We start from the raw sequence: 22231 nt of genomic DNA on the forward strand, positions 1-22231 counted from the left end.
ACCACGATGATCAATGCTCCTGTCACTTGCGCGACCCCCGAGGCACGCCCGGCACGGAGCCATCCATCAGCGCACGCAGCTACTCGCCCCGGCAGAACTCCCCCACTCTGCACCGAGGCACACGCTCGGAGACGCACTCTCCACTCTGCCCTTCTGTAATCCGGGCAGCACTTGCATATTGTGATAATGATTTTGCCCATGACTTAGGCACTGTCTTTTCTGTGTACTCATGTAGTGCATCCCTCTCCTGGAAGGACAAACAGGTTCTGGATTTATGTCATCCCACTTATGTCTTTGCTAGGAGACAGAATGCCTTCCTTGCATGAGTGGCCCGGGAGAGGACACCAACAACATTATTGGCAGCACAGCTACATATTTTAGAAATTAATGGGAAAGAGCATCTCCTGTTATGTATCCCTAGGAAGAAGAGTATTATCCCCCTTCATGAGCAGTTTGTCTTGATGTAAAAATGCCCCTGTGAAACATCTGATGCAAAGTCTCTAAATTACACTGCAAGACAGCCCCAAGAGCTTTATTGGAGAATTCTGTGAGAGTGGAAATTATTCTACAAAGAGTGCAATTTGTGTGTATTAAGCACATACGAAATTTAAGATATCAATAAACAAAAAGACGCTCCACAGAGACAGAGAACACCAGGTACTGTTAGTAGTATTTTAGGAGACAGGAAATAATTCATAGTAGTGAGAACGTGCAGCATAAGCCACAGAAGAGCAGAAGAGGGTAAAAGAAGCAGGCAAGTAAAGCCCACTGTGCTGCACAGACTTCATGCAATAGCCACATACATAGAGAAATGCAGCAGAAGCAACTTTGGAAACCATGAAAACTTTTCATGGAATCTCTCCAATACCCTTTGCAGGTAGGTGTTAGTTTGGCTGCAATCACCTGCATTTAAAAAATAATATATACAAAATTGGTATTTGAACCTCTACTCAAAGTGTAAGATTGATGATCTGCAACCAACTTATTTATATGTATTTGCTGTTTTCCCTATAATTTTTGGATAAGGAAAAAAAAAAAAACCTCAGCTGGTTAAAATTGTTCTGGAAAATAATTGTGTCTGTTAAATGAAATTATGTCATGTGTAATTTATCTTACAGAAAGAATTACAAACTGCGAAGGGAGAAGGTACTAAGGTCACACACCAACAAATCCCATCTTCCTACATGGAATGTAGGAATTAAAAATGTAGTTAAAACCAAAATCAAACCAAACCATAATTCTGCTGGTTTACATGACAAATCCTTGCATCTGCTCATAGCTAAATCAATTCTTTGATGTCTTTGTTGAATTTATCCACTTAGCTACAATTCATGTTATCAGGGCAACAGAATTGCCATTGAAAACTGCCCATTACCATTTCTGAAATATTTCTACATTATTAGTTGTCCTTTCTTACTACAGATTATAAATTATTTTTTTTTAAATTCCTCTTCATAATTGCCCATCATCTTGTCATCTTAGCTACTCTATCATCCTTTAGCCCTCCCCCACATTTTTGTGCTTTCTTGCTCCTTGCACAGTGAAGAGCCCCAAAACGTACACTGAATTCCTAATCGGCTTCTGGACAGGCTGAACCTGCAACCCTTGATTTATGAAGCTGTTACTCAGTCTCTTGGGAGCTCTGTTTGAGATGCCATAGATGGAGGCAGCACAAAGATACCGTGTCCTCATGCATGCAAAGCATCTGCTTGTCCCTGAAGCTTCATTCCCACTCAGGGCTTGCAGCCAGTGCCAAGCTGAAAACATTTAGAAGCATGTGCCTTATTCCTGCAGGTAGCAAATTTGAAGAGCTTGAGCCTGTCAGGTTAAATAAAGCTGTCAGCATAGAAAGCCAACAATAAAGGGACCAAAAAATAGGCCCACCATGTAAAAGACAGGTAGGCCACCCAAAATTTTAAAAAAAGGCTGTAACCTACATTTTCTCTTATTGTAGTAACCTAACCTGCTTTCTCAATCAAATCAAATTAATTAAACAGCAGCTTTGTAAAATTTCAAAAATTAAAGTACAAGATCAGGGCATTAAACTGACCCTGAGATACCATTTTGGATATTAATATTTTCTTTTAATGTATTACTTTATAGAACCAGAGAGCAGCGTTTGAACACTTTCAAATATTGTCAGCAGCCAACCTTCAAAAGCACTTTGGCTATTTGCCAGAACACCACTCTTCCCATTAACAAATCATACTGTCCATACATAACCTAGCATTATTTGCAATCTCATTAACATGTTTAAAAATGGTTTAGAAACAAATTTACATCACTAGACATGAATTCTTGAACTTTTCTTTAAAGCTAATCCAATTAGATGATAAGATCAGACACATAAACAAACATACTTTCTGTTTCCAAAGAGAAATAACTATTTTTTCTGTAATTATTTTCTGTAAAATGCCCAGCATACAACAATACATATAGTTTGTTGCCCGAAAACTAAAAAAAAAAACAAAACAACAATTTAAAGTTAGCATATTTTCAGAGAAATCACAGTGTTTTTCTTTTATATTGTATTACCATGGAGTACTTAATTTGTGAGGAAAAAACAAAACATCTGTAAATAAAAATATTTGGAACCCTTAGCATCTGCACTTTTCTTCCAGGAACATCTAAAGACATAACCTTTTCCCCAAACCACATTATTTTAATTGGGCTCGTAGAGAGGGCAGCACAGGATGAAAAGAAAATGTATCAGAGTTCTGATCCTGAATAAGAAAATGTAGCTTTAAACAATAGCTTTTGAAACCTCTGTTAACAGAACTTTCAGTGTGCCTGAGCTTATGGAATACCAGTGGAAAACAGAAAATCAACTCTGCAAAATGTAAATTTGTACTAGGTGTCATTAAAATTTGCCTACTATAATTACCGTAATCAAAAATGGAAATACATATATTTATGGCCTTTTCACATTCCACATTTGTATTGACTTCTCTGGAGCCTTGACAAATTAAGTCAGCCATTGCAAAAGTAAATTTATAAAGTAAATAACCAAACAAACATTGCATCCTTAGTACGTGTACATTACTAACAATTTTAATTATAAAAGCTTTCAGAAAACAAAGCACTTCAGCCTGCAGATTCAGAAAGAGTCAGAAAATAAAAAGCAAATACTGGTTTCTCCAACATGATGTAAATATCTGAAGAAACGTAATTCTTACACAAGTTGTGCATAAAAAGAACATTAGGATTCAGGATCAAAAGGTCAGTAAACCAAACAAACAAAAGTCTAATAAAGAGCTAACATTTTCAACTGACATTAAAAATAAACCATCCACTAAAATTAAAATTCAGCCTTTGAAATGGGAATTGAACTCTTTATGCATACTCTGCCCTGCTGACCCTTGCTAAAGGGTGTAAGTCAATATGAAATACTCACAAATGGAGAGAGGATGATGGATTTTCTGCCAAATAACCCTAAGCAAAAGTAACGCTGTTAGCTGGGGAGCCTGTTTTTTTTTTTCCTTTGCCAAGTGATGAATTAAGAGAACTTCCTAGCATACATGATGTTTTACTGTTTGCAATTTTTTTAACCCCTGGTTCTTCTTATAAATAAAAACAGTACAACCAGTTGGCAACAAGAGAACAAAAGGAACTGCTTCTTCTGTGTTGGGAATTTTAAAACTAGGTAAGATAGCTAACTTGGGAAGGGAAAATGAACAGAAGTTGCAGTATCATCAGTTTCTACTCATTAGAATGGTATTGTATTTATCAGGAACTGGGCAGTGCCTTTACTTTCTGAATGAATGACAGATCCTTCCTATCTATTTTTACATCTGGGTAACTATCCTGAGACTGAGAATAATGGATAGCCCTTAACAGTTGTACACTCCATTTAGTTTATGAATATCATTGCCAGAGGAAAGAGTTGTGTTAGTCTCTAATATGTTGCAGAAAAGGTCAGCATACAGGACATTAAAATACCATGTCAGCTTGTAAGTAAATTCCTGATGCATGTTTAAATATTGCCAGCTGCTGTGGCTCTACAAAAGCCCTGTTACCTTAAAGTTCCTGTTACAGCAGTGCTTGTCGTCTCCCTGTTTGCTATGGTGAGACAGTTTTTGCCCTCAAGAAAGTTCATAAACTGAAAGAACACATCAGGAAGAATGGGACTATATGTACAGGCATAGAGGCTGAAATTACTTGCTTAAGGCCAGAAAGCCAGTCAAGGATGGAGCTGGGAGTAAGATATATGGCTCCTGTCAGGCACTGCAGTGCCACAGCCATGTGACAGAGCAGGAGGTCTCCATCAGAGACCCTGTGCTGCTGGTGGCAAGTGATGGACTTGGCAGCTTTGTCTCCTTGTCTTTCACTGGGCCAGAAGGAAGAGACAGGACAGATTTCCTCATGGCACCAGCTCCTCAGGAGCCAGCCAGCTCTCATTACCAGGCAGCCAGAAGGAAAACTCACACAGCCCTTCCTGTTTCTCCATCATCATTGCAGCACATCTCCCAGGCACACAATCCCATCCCAAACACTCTCACTGCATCTCCGTTCTACTCTGAAAACCCATATGAAGGGAAGAAAACATGGATTTCTCAAATAAGCTACACACATCCAGTTCTGTTTGTGACCCAGCCAGCTCAGTGGTAGTGTGACACTTCATTCAGCACACAGCCAACACACATGTGCCCCTTCACAGCTCCTAGTCTGTGAGAAAACCATTTAATTCCTTTTCCACTGAGGCACAGAGCAGCATCCACCCCCCCAGAAACAATAAAAACCCCACTGAAAATAACTGTGATAAGACCATGCTGCCTCTTAATTATTTTCTATCATGTAATCATTAAAATGCCTTTCTTCATACTGAAATCACTAATTAATTCAAAATTCTCTAGATGTACAAATTAAAATGTCCAGTCTCTCACATGACATCTGGCATGAGAACAGTGGTAACTTCTGGTCACTAGGAGGAAAGGCAGTCCAATAAACAGCTTTGCTATCCTGCAGTGTTAACTTCTAGAGTAGAAGATAATGTCACTATTAATTACATAAGCTCTAAAAGAGAGGAAAAGAGAGTGAGCTGCTATGCTAGGGAACAAGTGTCAGAACCTGCAAAAGAAACGTAAACAAATTACAAGGGTCTTCAGTGCCACAAATTAAAACAGAAGCTGATGATGTGAGGTTACTGTAATATATTGAAATTGGAATTAAAAATGAAAATACACAAGAGCTGAATGCATTTCTCTTAATAAAGTGTGAATCAGAGTTTTCAAAATCCTGGAAGAAGAAAAATACAAACCACAATGCTTGTATCAACATCTTAAATAATAAGTTCCTTTTTTTTTTTTTTTTTTTTTTTTGTGCCTTGTGCCTGAAAAGTATCAAAACCTATGGAGGGAAGTCTGAGTGACTACAGACTTGATGGTTTTCTAACAGATTTTTAAGAGAATAACTCAAAAAAAAATTGAAATAAGTATGAAACATAACCTTTGTCTACCAAAGGGAGGCCATGCTAGATTAAAAGCTTTCTCCAGGGATGAAAATATGACATCTCAACAATGATGAGGCACAAAAGAACCTGCTACAGCAATACATAGGAGTCTGTTAACCAGGCCAGAAGAACATTACTACATGATTAAAGGGAGAACTGTGGGACAGAAGAGAGGACCAGCCCCAGGGCTACTATTTACTATTTGTTAAACCATGTCTGCAGAAAGACTGAGGAGCACTGATGGAGTTTATTGGCAACAGCAAAGCTTGACATGGGAAAGTTTCTGTGGATTTATGAAGAAGAGAAACAGAATAAAAGCTATTTACAGTAAAGAGTTACTGCCATTGGAGAAAAGTGACAAAAATCTGACCCATGATTTGGGAACTTTATACTTGCAAATATCAGGGAGGAGTCTGGGAACCCAGCAGTATTAAATCAATCACAGTCATATATGGAGAATGTGTGCTTGAATAGTTAGAGACAGTATTATTAAAAATTATCACTTGACAAAGAGAGGACTAAGTTGTAACACAGCATTACAAAAAACAGATCAAATGAGTCCAAATTGGCCATGGCAAGAGTTAAAAATCCTAGCTGGTTTCAAACTGGAGCTAAGTCAGTTTATGAAGGAGATCACTTGATATGCTTGTCAGATAAAGCACAGAACTCAGCTAAAAGGCTGATGATTTATAAAGACATGTTATTTTATTCCTGTAAATTGCCCCTTGTAATTCCAGATATAAACAGCAGATTTGGGAACAAACATTTACAAATATACTTTGTAGCAAGGAAAGAGGACGTTAATTTCCAACATGTTTTTTAGATGTATTTTTTTTTTAAAGGAAGAAGGTAAAATCTCACAAGACATTCCATAATTTAGGAGGCTTTGTCTTCAAAATAGCACCACCTCTCATGACTGGGAAAAACATAACTTTTTTATGCCAAGTGTGATATTTGTCAGACATAATTCAATAGTTCATGATCAATACCAACTTTCAGTTTTGAGTTCAGCTTTGCATAATTTATAGGATTTCAAATTAATTCAGCTCTGAAATACAGTGACATATGATACTGAAGTAAATGCTAGAATGCTTCCTTATACACAAAAACATTCAGGACAGCTCTCTTGTACTCAATCTTTCTTCTGAAAAGCTTTATATTACAATGTATGCTAAGGAGCAGAAGAAAAAATTTGTAGAAATCTGCAGTAATAAGGTGGAGTCAGAACTTTCTCAAGGACTCTGAATGCATGAAAACGTAAGAAAATATTTGATTCTCACTACATATAATAATTAATAAATTATTTCAAGACTGTTTTATTTGCTAAGATTTTAAAAGCATGAAGAAGGAGACAATTTTTTTGTTCCCACTTTAAACAAGCGAAAGCAATGGAATTTACTTTTACCTCAGCAGCTGTGAGGAAAGTAATAAAATGAGCAGCGTGGATGTGAATGGCACCACCACTCACAAGTGAACAGCACAGATTCACGGATCTTCTAGCAGTAATGGTACCTTATTTTGCAGTTTGTGGTACCACTGAGACTTGTATTATTAGACCGTGACTTTAAGAGCCTCACAGCAATACCAGCTAACACAATATCACCTTCCCTCCCCCTGGCCCACTGTCACAGTTGTGCCTAGCACAGCTGCTTGAGCAGCTGCACTATGAATGGGGTCAGAGAAAATACTGTGAAGTTCTGAACATCCTTCTTCTTGTTTGTAATACACACAGATCAGAGTAGGCAAGCAACACCTACACTGATAATGCTCTCAACCACCCTGTACTGTGAAACCTTAACCTTGCTTTAACACTTTAACAAGAACAGCCACATTGTTCAGAGAGCAACATCCTGGAATGCAATCACACTAAATTTTGGGATTTTTTGTGAAAGTAAGAGTGAAGAAGTCAGAGATTAAATAATGCAAACTAGAAAGATGCTGGGCAGATTCTTAAAAATTAAAGCTTTCTGGAGGGTCACTGCATGGAATCCCCTTCTAATGATATCAAGCAAAAAATATTAAAAATAAATCCCTAAAGTTGACATTTAAATGTAATAATATCACATTGCTAGTGGCGCCAAAGGAAGTTTAGCCGAAGTATTTGGGCTTTATTGGAAAAAGAGTACACAAAATAGATTGAAGTCTCTTATGACATTAAAAAAAATATCTACTGAAGATTATTCACTTAGTGTATTAAACACATACAATTTTTATAAGGTGCTTTATAAACTTGTTAAACAATGTCTGCTTTGAGAGTATGTAAAATGGATAGCCTTTGAAATAAAACTTTGTATGTATTGAAGAGATACAACAGCTAGCATCATTAGCTTACTCTAACCAACAGAGTACCAACACAATAAAAAGAGTCAATTACTTGGCTTATAAAAATTTACTGAGTCTACAAATTCTTTCTAATTACATCAAGTGTACCAACTGAAGAAAGAAACAGAAAGTGGACTTTTCTTAAGTCAGCAGCAGTTTGCAAAAATTCCCCTCTTGTCACCTGATAAAACACATCAGGACAAAGCTGCCCAGCACAGCATGCTCTCTGCATCGACGGTGACATGCTTATCAGGAGTAGCAAAGAAAGCAATCGACAACCATAAAGTCCAAACCTGAAAAACAAACTTGGGAAAAACTTGCTTTAGGATTCCAAGGATCTACTCATGCCTTACTTGTCTTCTGATTTGCAATAACCCCTCTCTTCTGCTGAACACAAAGGGATTAAAGAGATGGATAGGGTAATCTGTTGATTTGTATAATGCAATAATTTCCTGACAACTCAGGAAAAGCCACAAAACCTACAGTTTTTCAGAGAGCCACAAAACCTACAGTTCCAGAGACATGGCAGCTTTGATGATGGACACATTTGTTGTGCCTCAGTGTGGGTGCTCCCCATGCAGGAGCTGCCTGCAGCCATCCTCAGTGGGCCACTCTTGCTCACAGCAGGGCCAGGGGCAATAGTTTCCCAGAAGGGAAACACTAAGAGGCTGAGAGGACAAAAAAGTGTAAACCAGCCAGTGGCAGCTGCAGCATTGCACTTAAAGTTCAGTAGCAAAACTCATACCAAAAAGGCTGAGTTACTGACACACAGCAACAAGGCTCACGAAAGAGAGAAAGGAAAAGATGAGTTAAAAGGCTTAAGCTATCTAAAACCTAATGAAGGCCTGTGATTCACTTGGATATCTGAAACTGAAGCAGGGAATGTCTTCAGTTAGAGAGTGTTCACAACAGGACTGAATGGTTAAACTTAATTTATATTTTCTTTACAGCAGACTGTCTACATCACTGTTACATGACACTACTCAAAAGGCACAGCACGATGCCATTTCAGCTGAAAAGCTAGCAGAGAAAAAGGCAATGCAGGGTAGAGAGAAAAAGTAAGGTTTAAAAGGTTTAAAAATAAATTTTAAAAAAACACTTTGAAAGGGTTTTTTTTCTTTTTTTTTTTTTTTTGACTTGGCTGTGGCACATGGTCACACAAGTAATTGGATCTACATAACAGATTGGTTTCTCACTGCTGGTTGTCCCAGCTCACCCTTTCCTGCACCAGCTCTGGTGTTTTTGTGACTCTGGGCTGAACTGCTTCTGTGTTAAGTCAGCAGAAAACTAAGCCAACATAAAAGGCGATAGGTTTCTGCTGGGATATCATGCAAAAACAGTTGAGCACAGGCTGAGAAAGGAGACAGGCTTAGCTGCCCTGGCAATGCAGGCTCAGTCTGGTCAGTTAGTGCATCCACAGTAGCTTTACTGGCATTTGAAAGCTCCAAATGAGGCTTCAATACTACAAATATTTATTTCAGGAAAAACACCATCTTATGTGGCATTATCTCATCTCCCCCCTGTCACACAAAGCTGTTTGCCCAGACACTGTCTGCTGAGGGGGAAGGAAAGGGTTTTTGTTTGTTGTAGTTGTTTTCGATTGAGACCAAGCCTCCAGCAGCTTGTCATGTGGCTCTGTGAACAGGTGTGCTGGTAAAACAAAGGGTTGCAAACGACTGGAAACAGGCAACTGGAGGAAGAAGGGTGCTTAAACCAGGACAGAGAGTTTAAAAAGTCTGTGTTTGTAAAACTGTGTTGTAAATTTGAGCCATGCTATTCTCCTTAGTACTGTCCACACACTTAACAGGAAATTCTAATCTAAAATAAATACAGTGTAAGTGAAAAAAAAAAAAAAGAAAAAATAAGAAATAAACACTAAATATATAAGTCAATAAATAAATGAATGATATATTTTTAATATCATCACCCCATCTCACACTGTGTAAGCTAATGTATGTACATTATGATTTTTATTCTACCATTCAGGAAAGTAATTTAATTGCAGAATATGTCACAGGTTTCTTATGTTCCTGCTTTGGATGCAGCTGAGAGTAATCTCATAGCCTGTGGTCCCTCAAATGTCTCTCCCAGCCACATGGTTCTGCAAGATACCTTACTCTATTCCTAGTACCTTTTTGATTCTTTCCTGAGCTTATGCAACTAACCAACAGGGCAGAGCGGTACTGTAATCGCTCATACAAGATTTAATGAGTGTCAGAACATTCCCAAAAGGAAAACATGGAACAGTGAAAACTTCTACTTTTAGCAGGAGTGAATAAACTTAGCTACTTCCCTAACTGCAGCATAGCTGTCCTGCACCCTGGCTGTTTGAATTAGGTACAGGATCAGCTTTTCCCTTGGAATTCCAATGGCCATAGAAGGCTCAGGCAAACTCCTGTGGGCAGAAATGCAGTGTTAACACCTGCTTTGCCGTGCAGATTCACAAAGCACTGGGCCCTCCATCTGTATGGATGTCACCTCAGTGTGGACTGGTGAGCACTTTGTAGCTGTCATTTTAGGCTTCAGTTGTGTAGGGTAGGACAGGAGAGTATTTATAAACCAGTGGGTGCTGTATGTAGTCTCTGCCCATCTGCTCTGACTAGCTACCAGAAAACATGTAATTTTTTAAACCATAAAGCTTATGGCAATTACAACCATTAGAACAAATATTTATACTTGTGACTACCTGCAAACTTTATTTAAGTAGGCCACTCTAAGAACTATTGCTTTAATAATCTAACAAAGGACTACAAATCATGATGAAGTTCCTGTCTCTGCAGAGCAAAGGCAGTCTTATTCTGAAGCCAGTTTCATGGGGATTTGTGTTCTGTGGAATAGAATCTGAACAAGAGCCTTTAGCTGGCAAGGCACAAAGGTTTTCCTATATTGAAGCTATGCTGCTTTGTCTCCCAGCAGAGAAACTGGAGCCAAAGACAAACAAAGCAGAAAAGAGCGTTAAAGACAAACAGGTGGAAAAGAATGAAAAAAGCACAAGAAATGCAAGAATATGCTCTCTGTGCCTGAGGGACACACTCAATGGAAGGAAATCCAAATCTAAGGCAATACATTTTGGACTCTGAAACCTGGATCAAGACTCAAGACTGTCGCCAACATACTTTCATTCAATTGATACACAACTGACTCCTCACTTGAAAAGATTGCACACTGAAGAAACAAAGTCACTTCACATGGCTTATGAAAAATGTTAGCTACCCTAAATTATTTTGCTCTTCATTCTACAAAGCCATGTAATAACAAACATGGCCCAATGAAATAGGAATTCAACTATCATTAAATAAATGTATTCAGAATGCAAAATGTTCTTCTTTGAATGGATGCTTGATTAATAGAGGCAAATAAACAGACCTTTAAACTGTACAACACTGTAAAAAACAATCCTTTCCTGTATGTAGGTATGACATAAGCATACACATGCATGTTTCTCTACTAGTGTAAGGATTCTAGCATAAGAAACCTCATGTTTCACACTGCTGCATCTTTTCAAGAGCACTGTTTCACAGGTACTCAAACCTGTTCCACAGGTACTCAAACTTCAGCCTTAGGATTAATGTAATCCAACCTGGGTGTTTAGGACTCAGAAGAGAATGGCTGAAGCAGTGCAAAGGCATCACCACTTCAGTGAAGGGGGCTGCAATGCCCCTTTTATTTAATTAATTCTAAGGTTTAAACTCTCACAACCATTTTTATAAAAGCTAGTTCATTGTTCAGCTACAAGTTTATTTTGCCTGCAACTGCCAAGCTCTGTGTATCCATTGTTGCTTGTAAGGCTGAATTCCTAATATAAAAAGAGTCAGCCCACTCAAATGCTTTCATGGGAACATAAGGGCCTCACGGTGAGGCTTGACAATGCAGCTGGACCAACCAAATGGCTCACAGCCACCAAAATGAGGCAGTATTAATCTTTTTTCTACCACCTTGTCTCTGCTAGTCCTCTGCACTGGCTCAGGGACATCTAACATCTGATTTGGCTGAGTTTATTGTACTGGTACAGAAATAATTCATCAGGAAGAAAGAATTGTTTCTGTTGGTTTATCAAGTGAGACCAGATGAATACTAACAGAATGAACAACAGGACACCTCTTTCAATGCCTGGCCATTTGACTGGTTCAGCTGCCCTGAGGAGTGAACAGGTCACTTGTGAGTCAAACATGGTGAGAGGACCACAGTGACAGGACTTGAGAAAAAAGGCAGGGTAAGTGAAGAAGTGATTTTGGCTTATTACACATTCACATTAAGATTATTTTATACTAATATTAATAACAAGGTAGTATTCTTACCTTTAATTGCTAATTTTTCCATTCATTTGCATCATTGCCAATTTACTAACATCATAATACAATAAACTGAATATTTACTTACCTACAAATCCTTTCTCTCCAACTAATTTAAGAGCAATTTTATCTGCCAAAACAGAAGAATTTCCATGTGCAATGTTAGCAAAAGGTCCAGCGTGAACAAATACTGGTGTTCCCTAGATGATAAAAAAAATATGTGTAAGTAACTCAAGGTATAGATGTCATGGTTTAACCCCAGCCAGTAACTAAGCCCCACACAGCTGATTACTCACCCATCTATCAGTGGGATGGGGGAGCAAAACAGAAGGGTTAAAGTCAGAATACTCATGGCTTGAGGTAAGGCCAATTTAATAGGTAAAGAAAAGACTGCACACACAGGACCAAAGCAAAACAAGGAATTCATTCCTGCTTCCCATGGGCAGGCAGGTGTTCAGCCCAGGAAAGCAGGGTTCCATCATGTGTAATTGTTACTTGGGAAGACAAATGCCATCACTCCAAATGTCCCCCCCCTTCCTCCTTCTTCTCACAGCTTTGCATACTCAGCACGATGCCATATGGCTGGGAATACCCTGTGGGCCAGCTGGGGTCAGCTGTGTCCGACTGTGTCCCCTCCCAACATCTTCTCTACCCCTGCTTGCTGGTGGGGTGATAGACAGAAAAGGCCTTGACTTGTGAAAGCCCTGCTCTGCAATTACAAAAACATTCCTGTGTTACTAACACTGTATCCAGCACAAATCCAAAACACAGCCCTGTACTAGCTGATGTGAAGATAATTAACCCTATCCCAGGCCAAACCAGCACATTATGTAAGAAAATAATTTTTCAGACTTATCAAAGTCACATATAAATCAAAGCACATATAGGAAGGAAGTGCTATTAGACAATTTAAAGGAGTATCTCAGGTTCTTGAGACCTCATTTGCCTGCTTCATTCCTAGAAAGTAATAAACAGTAGTGCAAACTTAGACAACTTCCTAACCCCACCTTATACTAGTTCATGTTTCATATTTCCACAGCTCTAATACTGTGGTGTGCTACTCTGGCACACGTCCTGTAACAAGCATTAACTCCAGCACTGCAGATACACAAGTAGGAGCCCAGCTCCAGCCCTTCTCCAGCCCTGTGTGCTCCTGTTTTCCTCACTGGATGCAGCAGCCATTCCTGCACTGGCACAGGAGCCAGCAGAAGCTATGAGGGACCAGAGTCAAGGGTTAAGGAGCTGGAGAGGGAGATGGCAAGGGACGTGCTGGGGTGCAGTGGGGATACTGATACAATGGAAAACACATTCACTGCTGCTGGAAGCCCAGGTGCAGAGCTGAATTCTCCTACAATTTACATGAATTCACCATACACTTGTATTTACACAGGGAAAATCGACTCTGGAGACAAACATTGGAGGCAAGGAGTAAGCAAATTAGCTACGTATAGGGAATTTGTGAGGTAGGAAGCAGTTCTCAGCTTCCCACTTATATTTTTGGCAGGGACACAAAGGAAAGGAGAAATTAGAAAATAAGCATCCTCAGAAAGGATTAGGATTGAGTTTACATTAACTGCTATTTTTTCTCTAAAACAGAATACACAATCAGACAGAAGAATGTTACTTCAACAGTCCTATACAAAATACTTAGATAAACAAATGCCCGTTGTTGTGTTTATACATCTTAAAGTGCCCAGCTGGTTAAAGAAAAGGTAGGCAGACAATTTCATATTATTTCCATTGATGCTCTTCTCACATTCTGTATTAGGAGATACTGCCAGCCCTTAAAAATTTCAGGCAGCCTACCAGGCAACCTCCTTCAAGTTTTGACCAGAAACACCAGTTAATGAGGACAGTGTTCTGTGGATTAGCTGCAGGGCACTTCTAATAGTCCCCCAGACCATGGCTTAGAAACTATTAACCATAAAATACAAGTTGGTTCTTCCTCTTCCCTTCCCTCAGCCACCAATGTCTAAGGAAATAACCTGCATAAGAAAATCTCTATCTCATTACTGTAATGTAAGTGGTGTTTTACAGAAGATATGAACATTTTAGTAATGATGACTAGAAATCATATCCAAAAATGATTTATCAACAAAAAGCATCTCTTCTTACTGCTTCCTTTAGGAGTAATAGCATATAATTAATTGTTTTGCTCAGAGGAAAGACAAGTAACTTTTTAGGCCCTGCCACGTGCACACACATGGATGGGGGCTATTCTCCAGGAACAACACAATTAAGCTACAACTCAGATAACTCTGCCTCATACATGTTAGAGTAGAAACAGGAGCCAAAAAAGAGGAATGAAGGAGAAATCATGCCCTGTAACAAGAGAAGTGGTTTAGATCACTATAATCATAACATAGTGGTTACCTAGGGTTAGCTTTTTTCCTTCTTTTCTATCTGCTAATGGACACATACTGAAAAATCAACTGTGATTTTACACAGGTACACAAAATCTTAACAGGAACTACATGTACCTTCAAAACTTACTTGAGCATCAGACTAATAGGTGCTATGCAAAATATGTTATCCCTTTCCCAAAGAGCTTGTAACATACAAAATCAAATGCAAACAACTTTCACCAAACTAAGCTGAAGATTTACTTCTACTTTAATCAAGAATTTGGCATTCCAATAGGTAGGACCACAAATTTTCAGCTACCAGACTCAGATCCATAATGTTTATTCCAATCTGTCTTCGATCACTCAGTAAGACTAATTTTACTCTTCCAACCCCTAACTTCTTGTGGCAAGCAATCACAGGGCTGGTCTTACTAAAGCCCAGAGCACACAGTAGGCAGATGTGATGCACGGACCCACACCTGCTGCCAGTGACTGGGCAGCCCAGCACACACAGCAGCAGCTATGCAAAGAGAGGTGCCAGAAAGTCTCCTCCTACATTCCCTGTGCTACTGTGCTTCCAAGAGTTTGTCCACACAACATGGATAGGAAGGGAATGTAGACTGCAGGATCCAAAATCCAGAATATTGGAAGTCAAGAGGCTCCCATGACTAATTAGAAATCCAAACATACTACTAAATCACTGGCACAGACAGATGCTCCCCTGGAGCTCTGAAATCCACCAGAAGGAAAGGAAGAGCAATTGGAATGGCTTTTTTACAAGACCAATCCTGGAAGAAAAGTATAGTGTAGGTACTGAAGAGAGTGAACTCCAGCAGGACCTTGGGAGCCTCAGGCACACCTTGGAACAGGGACAACAATATCTTCTCAGACCAGCTTTAGTGACTGTGCCAGTCCATCTGTCACACTTATTTTTGTTACACTCTTAACAAACTATATGGAGAACCAAACAGTGGCACAGGGATGCATTCTGCTGACTATTTTCAGTACAGAAAATATTATTATCCAAGTTTCAGTAAAAGAAAATAAACCCAGAATGTCAATAAATATCTGAAGCTATCTGGCCGCTAGAAGGATGTTTATAATACTTATTACCATTCTTCTCTCATCTTTACTATGAGTGGCACTTCAAAAGTAACACAACAAACCACCCCAGAGCAGCCAGCCTGCAACTACAAAGGGCTGTCCCATAGAGCAGCTGCTCTGTTACGCATGGTATAAATAAATGCTAAACATTAAGGGATCAGTCGACAAGAGAACAAATCTGTCATGAGAAACATAGATAAACACTATGAAATCATTATGTACATTCCAAACAAAGTAATCTCAATTCTACAGCACTGGATATAAGTAAGCTCCACTGAAGTCTGTGGTTATTGTAGATGGAGTGCCCTGTGTCTCCCATTTTCAAAGTTTTACTGTCAATCCTGCATATAAAACACTGTCAATCACTAACACATTCAGGCAGAATTTCTGGTGTCAGTGTAGCAGGACTGTGAAGGAAAGCAACCCACCAAGAAACCTCTTTAAAAACCAGCAGATTAAAACACACATCAATTCACATATGAAAAAAAACACTGACATAAGTTGCCAGTTCAGTTCCACACAGGACTGACATTTGATCATTTTTGATTTACGACCTTCTAAGCCTCTTCTCCAGTGCATGCAGACATCCATATAAAGTTGGTGCAAATCTACCAAGCATGTTGTTCTTCTCCCTTTTCACAGGCCCTTAAAAGCAATTCCTCAGACTTCCATGGCTTAACACAATTCCCATCTACAGGCTTGTGGCCAGATCACAGAGGAGTGCAGCTGCACTGGCTACTATCTCTGCAATGGCTCCTTCCAGTCACTGCTACCCACAGTCATTATGACTTAGAAATTATGCCAAATCAACTATCAGTCATCCAGAACTCCTGCTCTCCTTCATCTGGCAGTCTTTTTGCCATTCCCCAAAGTGATCTGGAAGTCCTCCTTTGGTGAACAGTTTCGTCCCTAATTTCCAGACAGATCCATGTCCCATTCTGAGCTGTATTTGTGTTCTCTGTAATCATATTATTATGTTTTTTTCACCGCCTATATGCTGTAGGATTATTTATAATTTTTCTGTTGTCAAATCATGGTGCTTTTGCTAAAGGTCCTTATACTTTTATGAAGAACTTGTTCTTCCCAAAGGGATTAGGATTATGTGGCCCAATTACTACTGGTAACCTCTTTGGAAACTTAAGATTTAAGATGCTAACTTTTGGATACTACTTACTAGGTTTATTTCAAGTGCAATGTAGGCTTCAGTTATCCTCATTTCTGATTTGCAATTCACACATTCATCAGAAAGATGGCATTATCTACAGCAGAAGAAATACTATTACATCTACCACCCCAGGGTATACTAGGGTAAGTTTAGCTTAAAATCTACCATGCTAGAGAGCTCTAAACTCACAAGAGTATATTCAAGTGTGCAGGGCACAACATCCTCCTTGTTCCCCTCCTTTTGCTTTTTTAAACTGAAGCTATTAAAAGTAGCACCTCTTACAGTTATTCAGATGAAGAATTAAGAATAATGAAGCGAGCTCAAGAGCAGCAACAGCACAGGCAGTAGCAGAATAGGCCATTGCATCCCCAGGAAGGTGAAGCGTGTCCAGGGGTGCCTTGGGCACAACATGGCCAGCCGGGCAAGGGAGGGGATTGTCCTGCTCTGCTCTGCACTGGGGCAGCCTCACCTCCAGTGCTGGGGCAGTTTTGGGTGTCACAGTGTAAAAAAAAAACATTGAGCCATTAGCGAGTGTCCAAAGGAGGGCATTAAGATAGTGAAAGGCTGAAAGGCCTTGAGGGGCAGCCATCTGAGGAGTGGCTGAGGTCACTTGGTCTGCTCAGCCTGGAGGAGACTGAGGATGGACCTCACTGCAGTTACAACTTCCTCGTGAGGATAAGAGAAGGTGCAGACACTGATCTCTCCTCTGTGGTGGCCAGAGACAGGGCCTGAAGCTGAGCAAGGGGAGGTTTATGTTGAGCACTAGGAAAAGGTTCCTCACTCAGAGAGTGGCTTGGCACTGGAACACAGAACACGTCCCCAGGGAAGTCGTCACAGCACCAGCCTGACAGAGGCCAAGGAGTGTTTGTCTCGGGCTCATGGTGTGGTTCTTGGGGTTGTTGCTGTGCTGGGCCAGGAGCTGGGTTTGGTGATCCTTGGGGTCACTTCTAACTCAGCAGGTTCTGTGATTCAACATGAGAGCAATGACACAGCCCAAAAGAACATCAGCCAAAGCACAGCACTATCTTGGAAAATATTTCGATAAACTGGAGATCTCCATTACTGGGATAGATGACTCATATTAGCCTGCAAGCCAGCAAGTATCCAAAGGGTGACAAAAATTCATCTTTAAGACCCAAAGCAAAGGAGTGGAGCATGAAGCAGACTTCTGAGCTGCTTTGGTTTGCTGTTTTAAAAATAACTTTGTGAGGAAAATTTAGGGGGAAACTGAATCTTTGGGTAATGTGGTTAGGGTCCTGCTAACAAGCAGTAGTGTTTGATGAAAGTTGGCAGATGTTTCAGCCATAGCATAGATTAGACTAGAAAAGAATACCACATAAAAGGCAGGAATTTTATTGGATAGAAATGTGAATATAAAGAAATGCAAGGAAAAAAATAAATGCATGCAAGTCCCAGAACCAAATGCCTATCAATCAAAAGAATCTCTTCTGACATTTATAATTGTCTTTCAGAACACTGCAACAAAACCACAGTATTTTCCAACAGATATGTAAAGTGCAAATAGAGTGACTAAACAGAATCAAAGCTACTTTATCACTGGTGCTTAACACACACAATGTTACCCAAGTGGTGATTATAATATTGAGCTCTGGCCATGACATTCCTAATGCTTTGTGACCTCCAGTTTCTGCTAATGGATGTTATATTAAAATTATCACACATACACACACTCATTCTTCATACAGCCACAAGAAAGAACAGGTTTTCTTTGTAGGGGAAAATAATTAAGATGGCTATAATAAAATAACATAAAATTCTGGTTTTCTAATATTAAATTTTCTAATATTTTCTAATATTAAATTATGTTTTTATAATATTCTCCAAGACTAGGAACTTGTCCCCATCCAAACACAAAAGCAACAAGGTAGTTATTACTTCAACATGCTGTAGAAAGTGAAACATTTTTATCAACTGGTGATTGCACTGGTATCTTTCTGCACTCTTCAACTTTTCATTATATCAAGAATCATAGTGAAATATTCCAGCTATGTAATTTTCATGGTCAAATGAAAAAAAAAGATTTTTCTCCAAGTGCATTTGTTTTCAAAGATGCTTCATTATTTTCTCATTTTTCTTTCTCCTTCTCCCCATGAATGCTGCTCATCAGTTTCCCATCAAAATATCAATACCAAACTGCCCAGGCACAAAGTTAGCTTGCACTAATTCTACGTTCTTTAAGCTTTTGGAAAAAAGCTCACTAGGGTAGGTGTACATTTCTCTCACAGCCCATCAAAGCTTCATTTAGTCCATGAAGCCATTATGGCAAGACAGGGTGGCTGGGAAACTTCTTTTGAAAATGCATAAACAGATGAAAGGACCCTCCTATGATTTTGAGTGGCACAAACTGTAATACAGATTAGAATGGCCACAGCAAAGCACCTTTTTTCCACAAAAAATGCTGGGCTGTGGGAATCATGAGAACATCCATATAAAAGAAATACAGAAAAAGGACACTTCCCTGTAAGAACAAAGTGGAAAATCATAGTAAATCTGTGACTTAGAAGATGAACCTGCCTCCCACTGTGCTCAGAAGCAGCTCAACAATGCACTGCAGCTTGTTTGCAACACTAGGTAAAATCGTGACTATAGCCAGATCTCAAAAAGAAAAAAACCACCAAAATATATAAATGCAGATAGAGTAGAACAGTTAACATAAAGAAATGAATGTTTGCTAGAATGCCTTTATGGATCAGACCCTGGCTTGAACTCTGAAAGTCAAGCACAGTTGCTGAAGAGAAGCATGATCAGCACAGTATGGAATTTGAAAGTTGGAGAAGGGCAGGCGTCATAAGCCATACTTACCTCTAGTGTCTGCATTAGTGTGGGCTTAATTGCATCTTTCATCAGAACTGCCAAAGCACCAGTTACGCCCTAAAAGACAAGAGTCCACATTTTAAGGAAGTCAATTATAAGGTGCAGCATTTCCAAGTTACACTCACAGTTAAAAAACCCTTACAGTTCAAAGCAGTGTTGCAGTGATGCATAAAGAATTTATTTGAATATTACCTAAAGACTTCTAAAATTCTGTATTTACAGTGTGTCAAAAACAAAAGTGGTTTTATTCCAAATACATTTAAAAGGCAACAGGTAATTTCTTTGTCCTATTTCATAGAAAGATCAGAAACAGAATTAAGCAATCAGCATGAGGATGTTGAAGGTAACAAAAGATGAAGTGCCAAAGGCCACTGAGACCTGAGAAAGCAAGAAGGCAACATCTTACTAAAACTGCCAAAAGAAATGACAGATGTGTCTCTTTTATGATAGAATCAGGAGCATAGAACAATAGCTAGCAACAACCAGAAAGGGTATTTTTCAAGACTTGTACAAATACATACATAACTGATACAGGATGAAAGCAGCTGTAGAGTTTACCAGGGGCAGATAACAAATGTATCACACGATTAAAAGTTAGAGGTGCCTTACTATGATGATGAGATCTCAAAAGAAGCTGAGCAAACTGCTGTATTTTGGTTGTAAAAAGCCTTACTCCTCCCTAAAAATTCTGTTGAAGTATAAATGTCATACTGACTGACCTTAAAATAAATAGAAGTCATAACAACCCTTTACACCAAATTTCAATGCTCATTCTAGAAAACAAAAAAAGAGTACAGAGTGTGCACATCACTATCAGATTATATGAAGAGTGCTATCTAGAAACCACCAGCATATTTTCAATTTTATTATTAAATTACTTTGATTTTGAGATTATGGTTTTCATTTTGAAAGAACTAGATCATGGTTCAAAAAAACCACAGTAGTGTTATAAAGAGTGGCTCATAGATTTGCCAGAGAATGCAAATAAAAAGAATATATTTGTGTATTGAAAAGAAACATGAAAACCAAACAAAAATCCTAGCTGCTGTAAAGTGTTTAAAATGAAGATTGAAAAACATGGGTACAATATCCAAGTTGCCTATAAAGAGATGAACAATAATATTCAAATAAAGAAATGCAATAAATATAGTGCCTTTATAATTCCCAACACAGCTTTTGTCAACTAAGCCCAAATTTGAGCAATCAAAGTCTGCATGAAAATTTTGATGGCAACAGATACAACATAAAAGTATGTGATGATTAAGTGCAGTATTTTATAAAGTACAATCTTCCCCTTTCTGAGCATCATGTCTGAGCACAGACTTCAGAAGAAAATGATGCAGAATATTTGGCCTTAGATAAAACTGAACTGAAACCAAAATAGTAAAACTGGCTTCTACTGATGCATACCAAGTGTTTCCTTCAAGGACTGTGAAGGAGAGAGAGAGAAGGAAAAGATTTCTCTTTGCACTCTGCATCTCCCACTATTTACAAAACCCAATGGATGCACAAGGATATGAGAAACTGATAGCAAAACAGCATAGTTTTTCATCTTCTGAATCAGACTGCTCTTTCTTAGGATGTTAATTTTAGAAGCTAGGATTCAAATGCAAGGAAACATAACCACTCCAGCTCTTTCAAAATGGGTGAGACTCCACCACCTCCATAGAAACAGCCTGGTACTCTGTTGTTTATCTACCCAAATACTCTCATTTCTAGAAGAAAAAAAACCCACAAAATTCTACATCTGGTCTTTCAAGTGGTCAGCAGCAGGAACAACTACATGAGCAGCCACAGATCAGCCCTACTGGAAAGTAGACTTGGAAGAAGAAGCGAAAAATAAAATCAGGACACGTCTCCCCTGCTCCTTCTAGATAATAATGGCTTAAGTCCTGTCTCCTTTGTTTTCTGATGTCTTCACCAATCTGATAAAAACAGTGAAGTAAAAAAACACTTCCTCTGCATTTTAACTTTTTGGTAGATATCACTTATGCATTATTTGGGAAATAGTAGACACACCTTCTGGACACAAGAACTCATTTTATCTGAAGCTGAAAGCAAAGAAGAAAATACATAAATACTCCAATAGACATCTCTTGTGCCTGCCATGGTTCTTAACCAGGTTTGGTGTCAACAGCAGTCCTTAAAAGCTAAACAAACAATAAGGTTTTCATACCTATCTGACACAACTGTGAGAATGAAGCTTTCATTTCCTTGTATACTCATCAAGATACTCCTCCAAGTATCTAATACACAATTCCCACAGCTCACTCCAAGTCCTGGATCTGATTCACAAAGCTACTTAAGGAATAAGATTCCTATTTCCTATTCAGAAAAGGTAGATAAGCTTCTTATAAAAGAATTAGGGGCTTTGACACACACCAATTAAGCTTGTGAGAGCCCAAAGATAATTAGATTTCCACTAACTCACTCTCAGAGGAAAGAAGCAGGGCTCTGAATCAATTGTATACAGATGTTCAACTTTTCTGGGTTCCTTCCTGGAACCCAGGTATTTCTGAAAATAATGCTCCTTCCATCTATCCAGCAGCCGTCAGGACAGCACAGATCACAGAGCATAAAATAAACACGTGACACAGGAAAGGCAAACTTCAATGAAAATCCAAAATATTTCCAAAGCAACTTCCAATAGAGCAGTCTCTGAAGTCTATCAAGACTGGAAATGAAAGTCAACACCAGATGACAAGGAAAGTGATTGAAA

General features: G+C 38.9%; 1 protein-coding gene across 2 annotated transcripts in view; it reads right to left on the reverse strand.

Annotated features, from left to right (window-relative positions):
* Window positions 1-22231, reverse strand: part of MTHFD1L (methylenetetrahydrofolate dehydrogenase (NADP+ dependent) 1 like) — a 139885-nt gene that overhangs the window by 69374 nt on the left and 48280 nt on the right. For both annotated transcript variants that reach the window (XM_021540609.3, XM_077782193.1), the window contains 2 exons: window positions 19501-19569; window positions 12152-12263 (listed from right to left, as the gene is read on the reverse strand). In XM_021540609.3, coding sequence (XP_021396284.3) covers window positions 12152-12263; window positions 19501-19569 — 181 coding nt within the window. The remainder of the gene's footprint in view (window positions 1-12151; window positions 12264-19500; window positions 19570-22231) is intronic.

The sequence above is a fragment of the Lonchura striata genome, chromosome 3 (genome assembly GCF_046129695.1).
Source record: "Lonchura striata isolate bLonStr1 chromosome 3, bLonStr1.mat, whole genome shotgun sequence".
Taxonomy (NCBI): domain Eukaryota; kingdom Metazoa; phylum Chordata; class Aves; order Passeriformes; family Estrildidae; genus Lonchura; species Lonchura striata.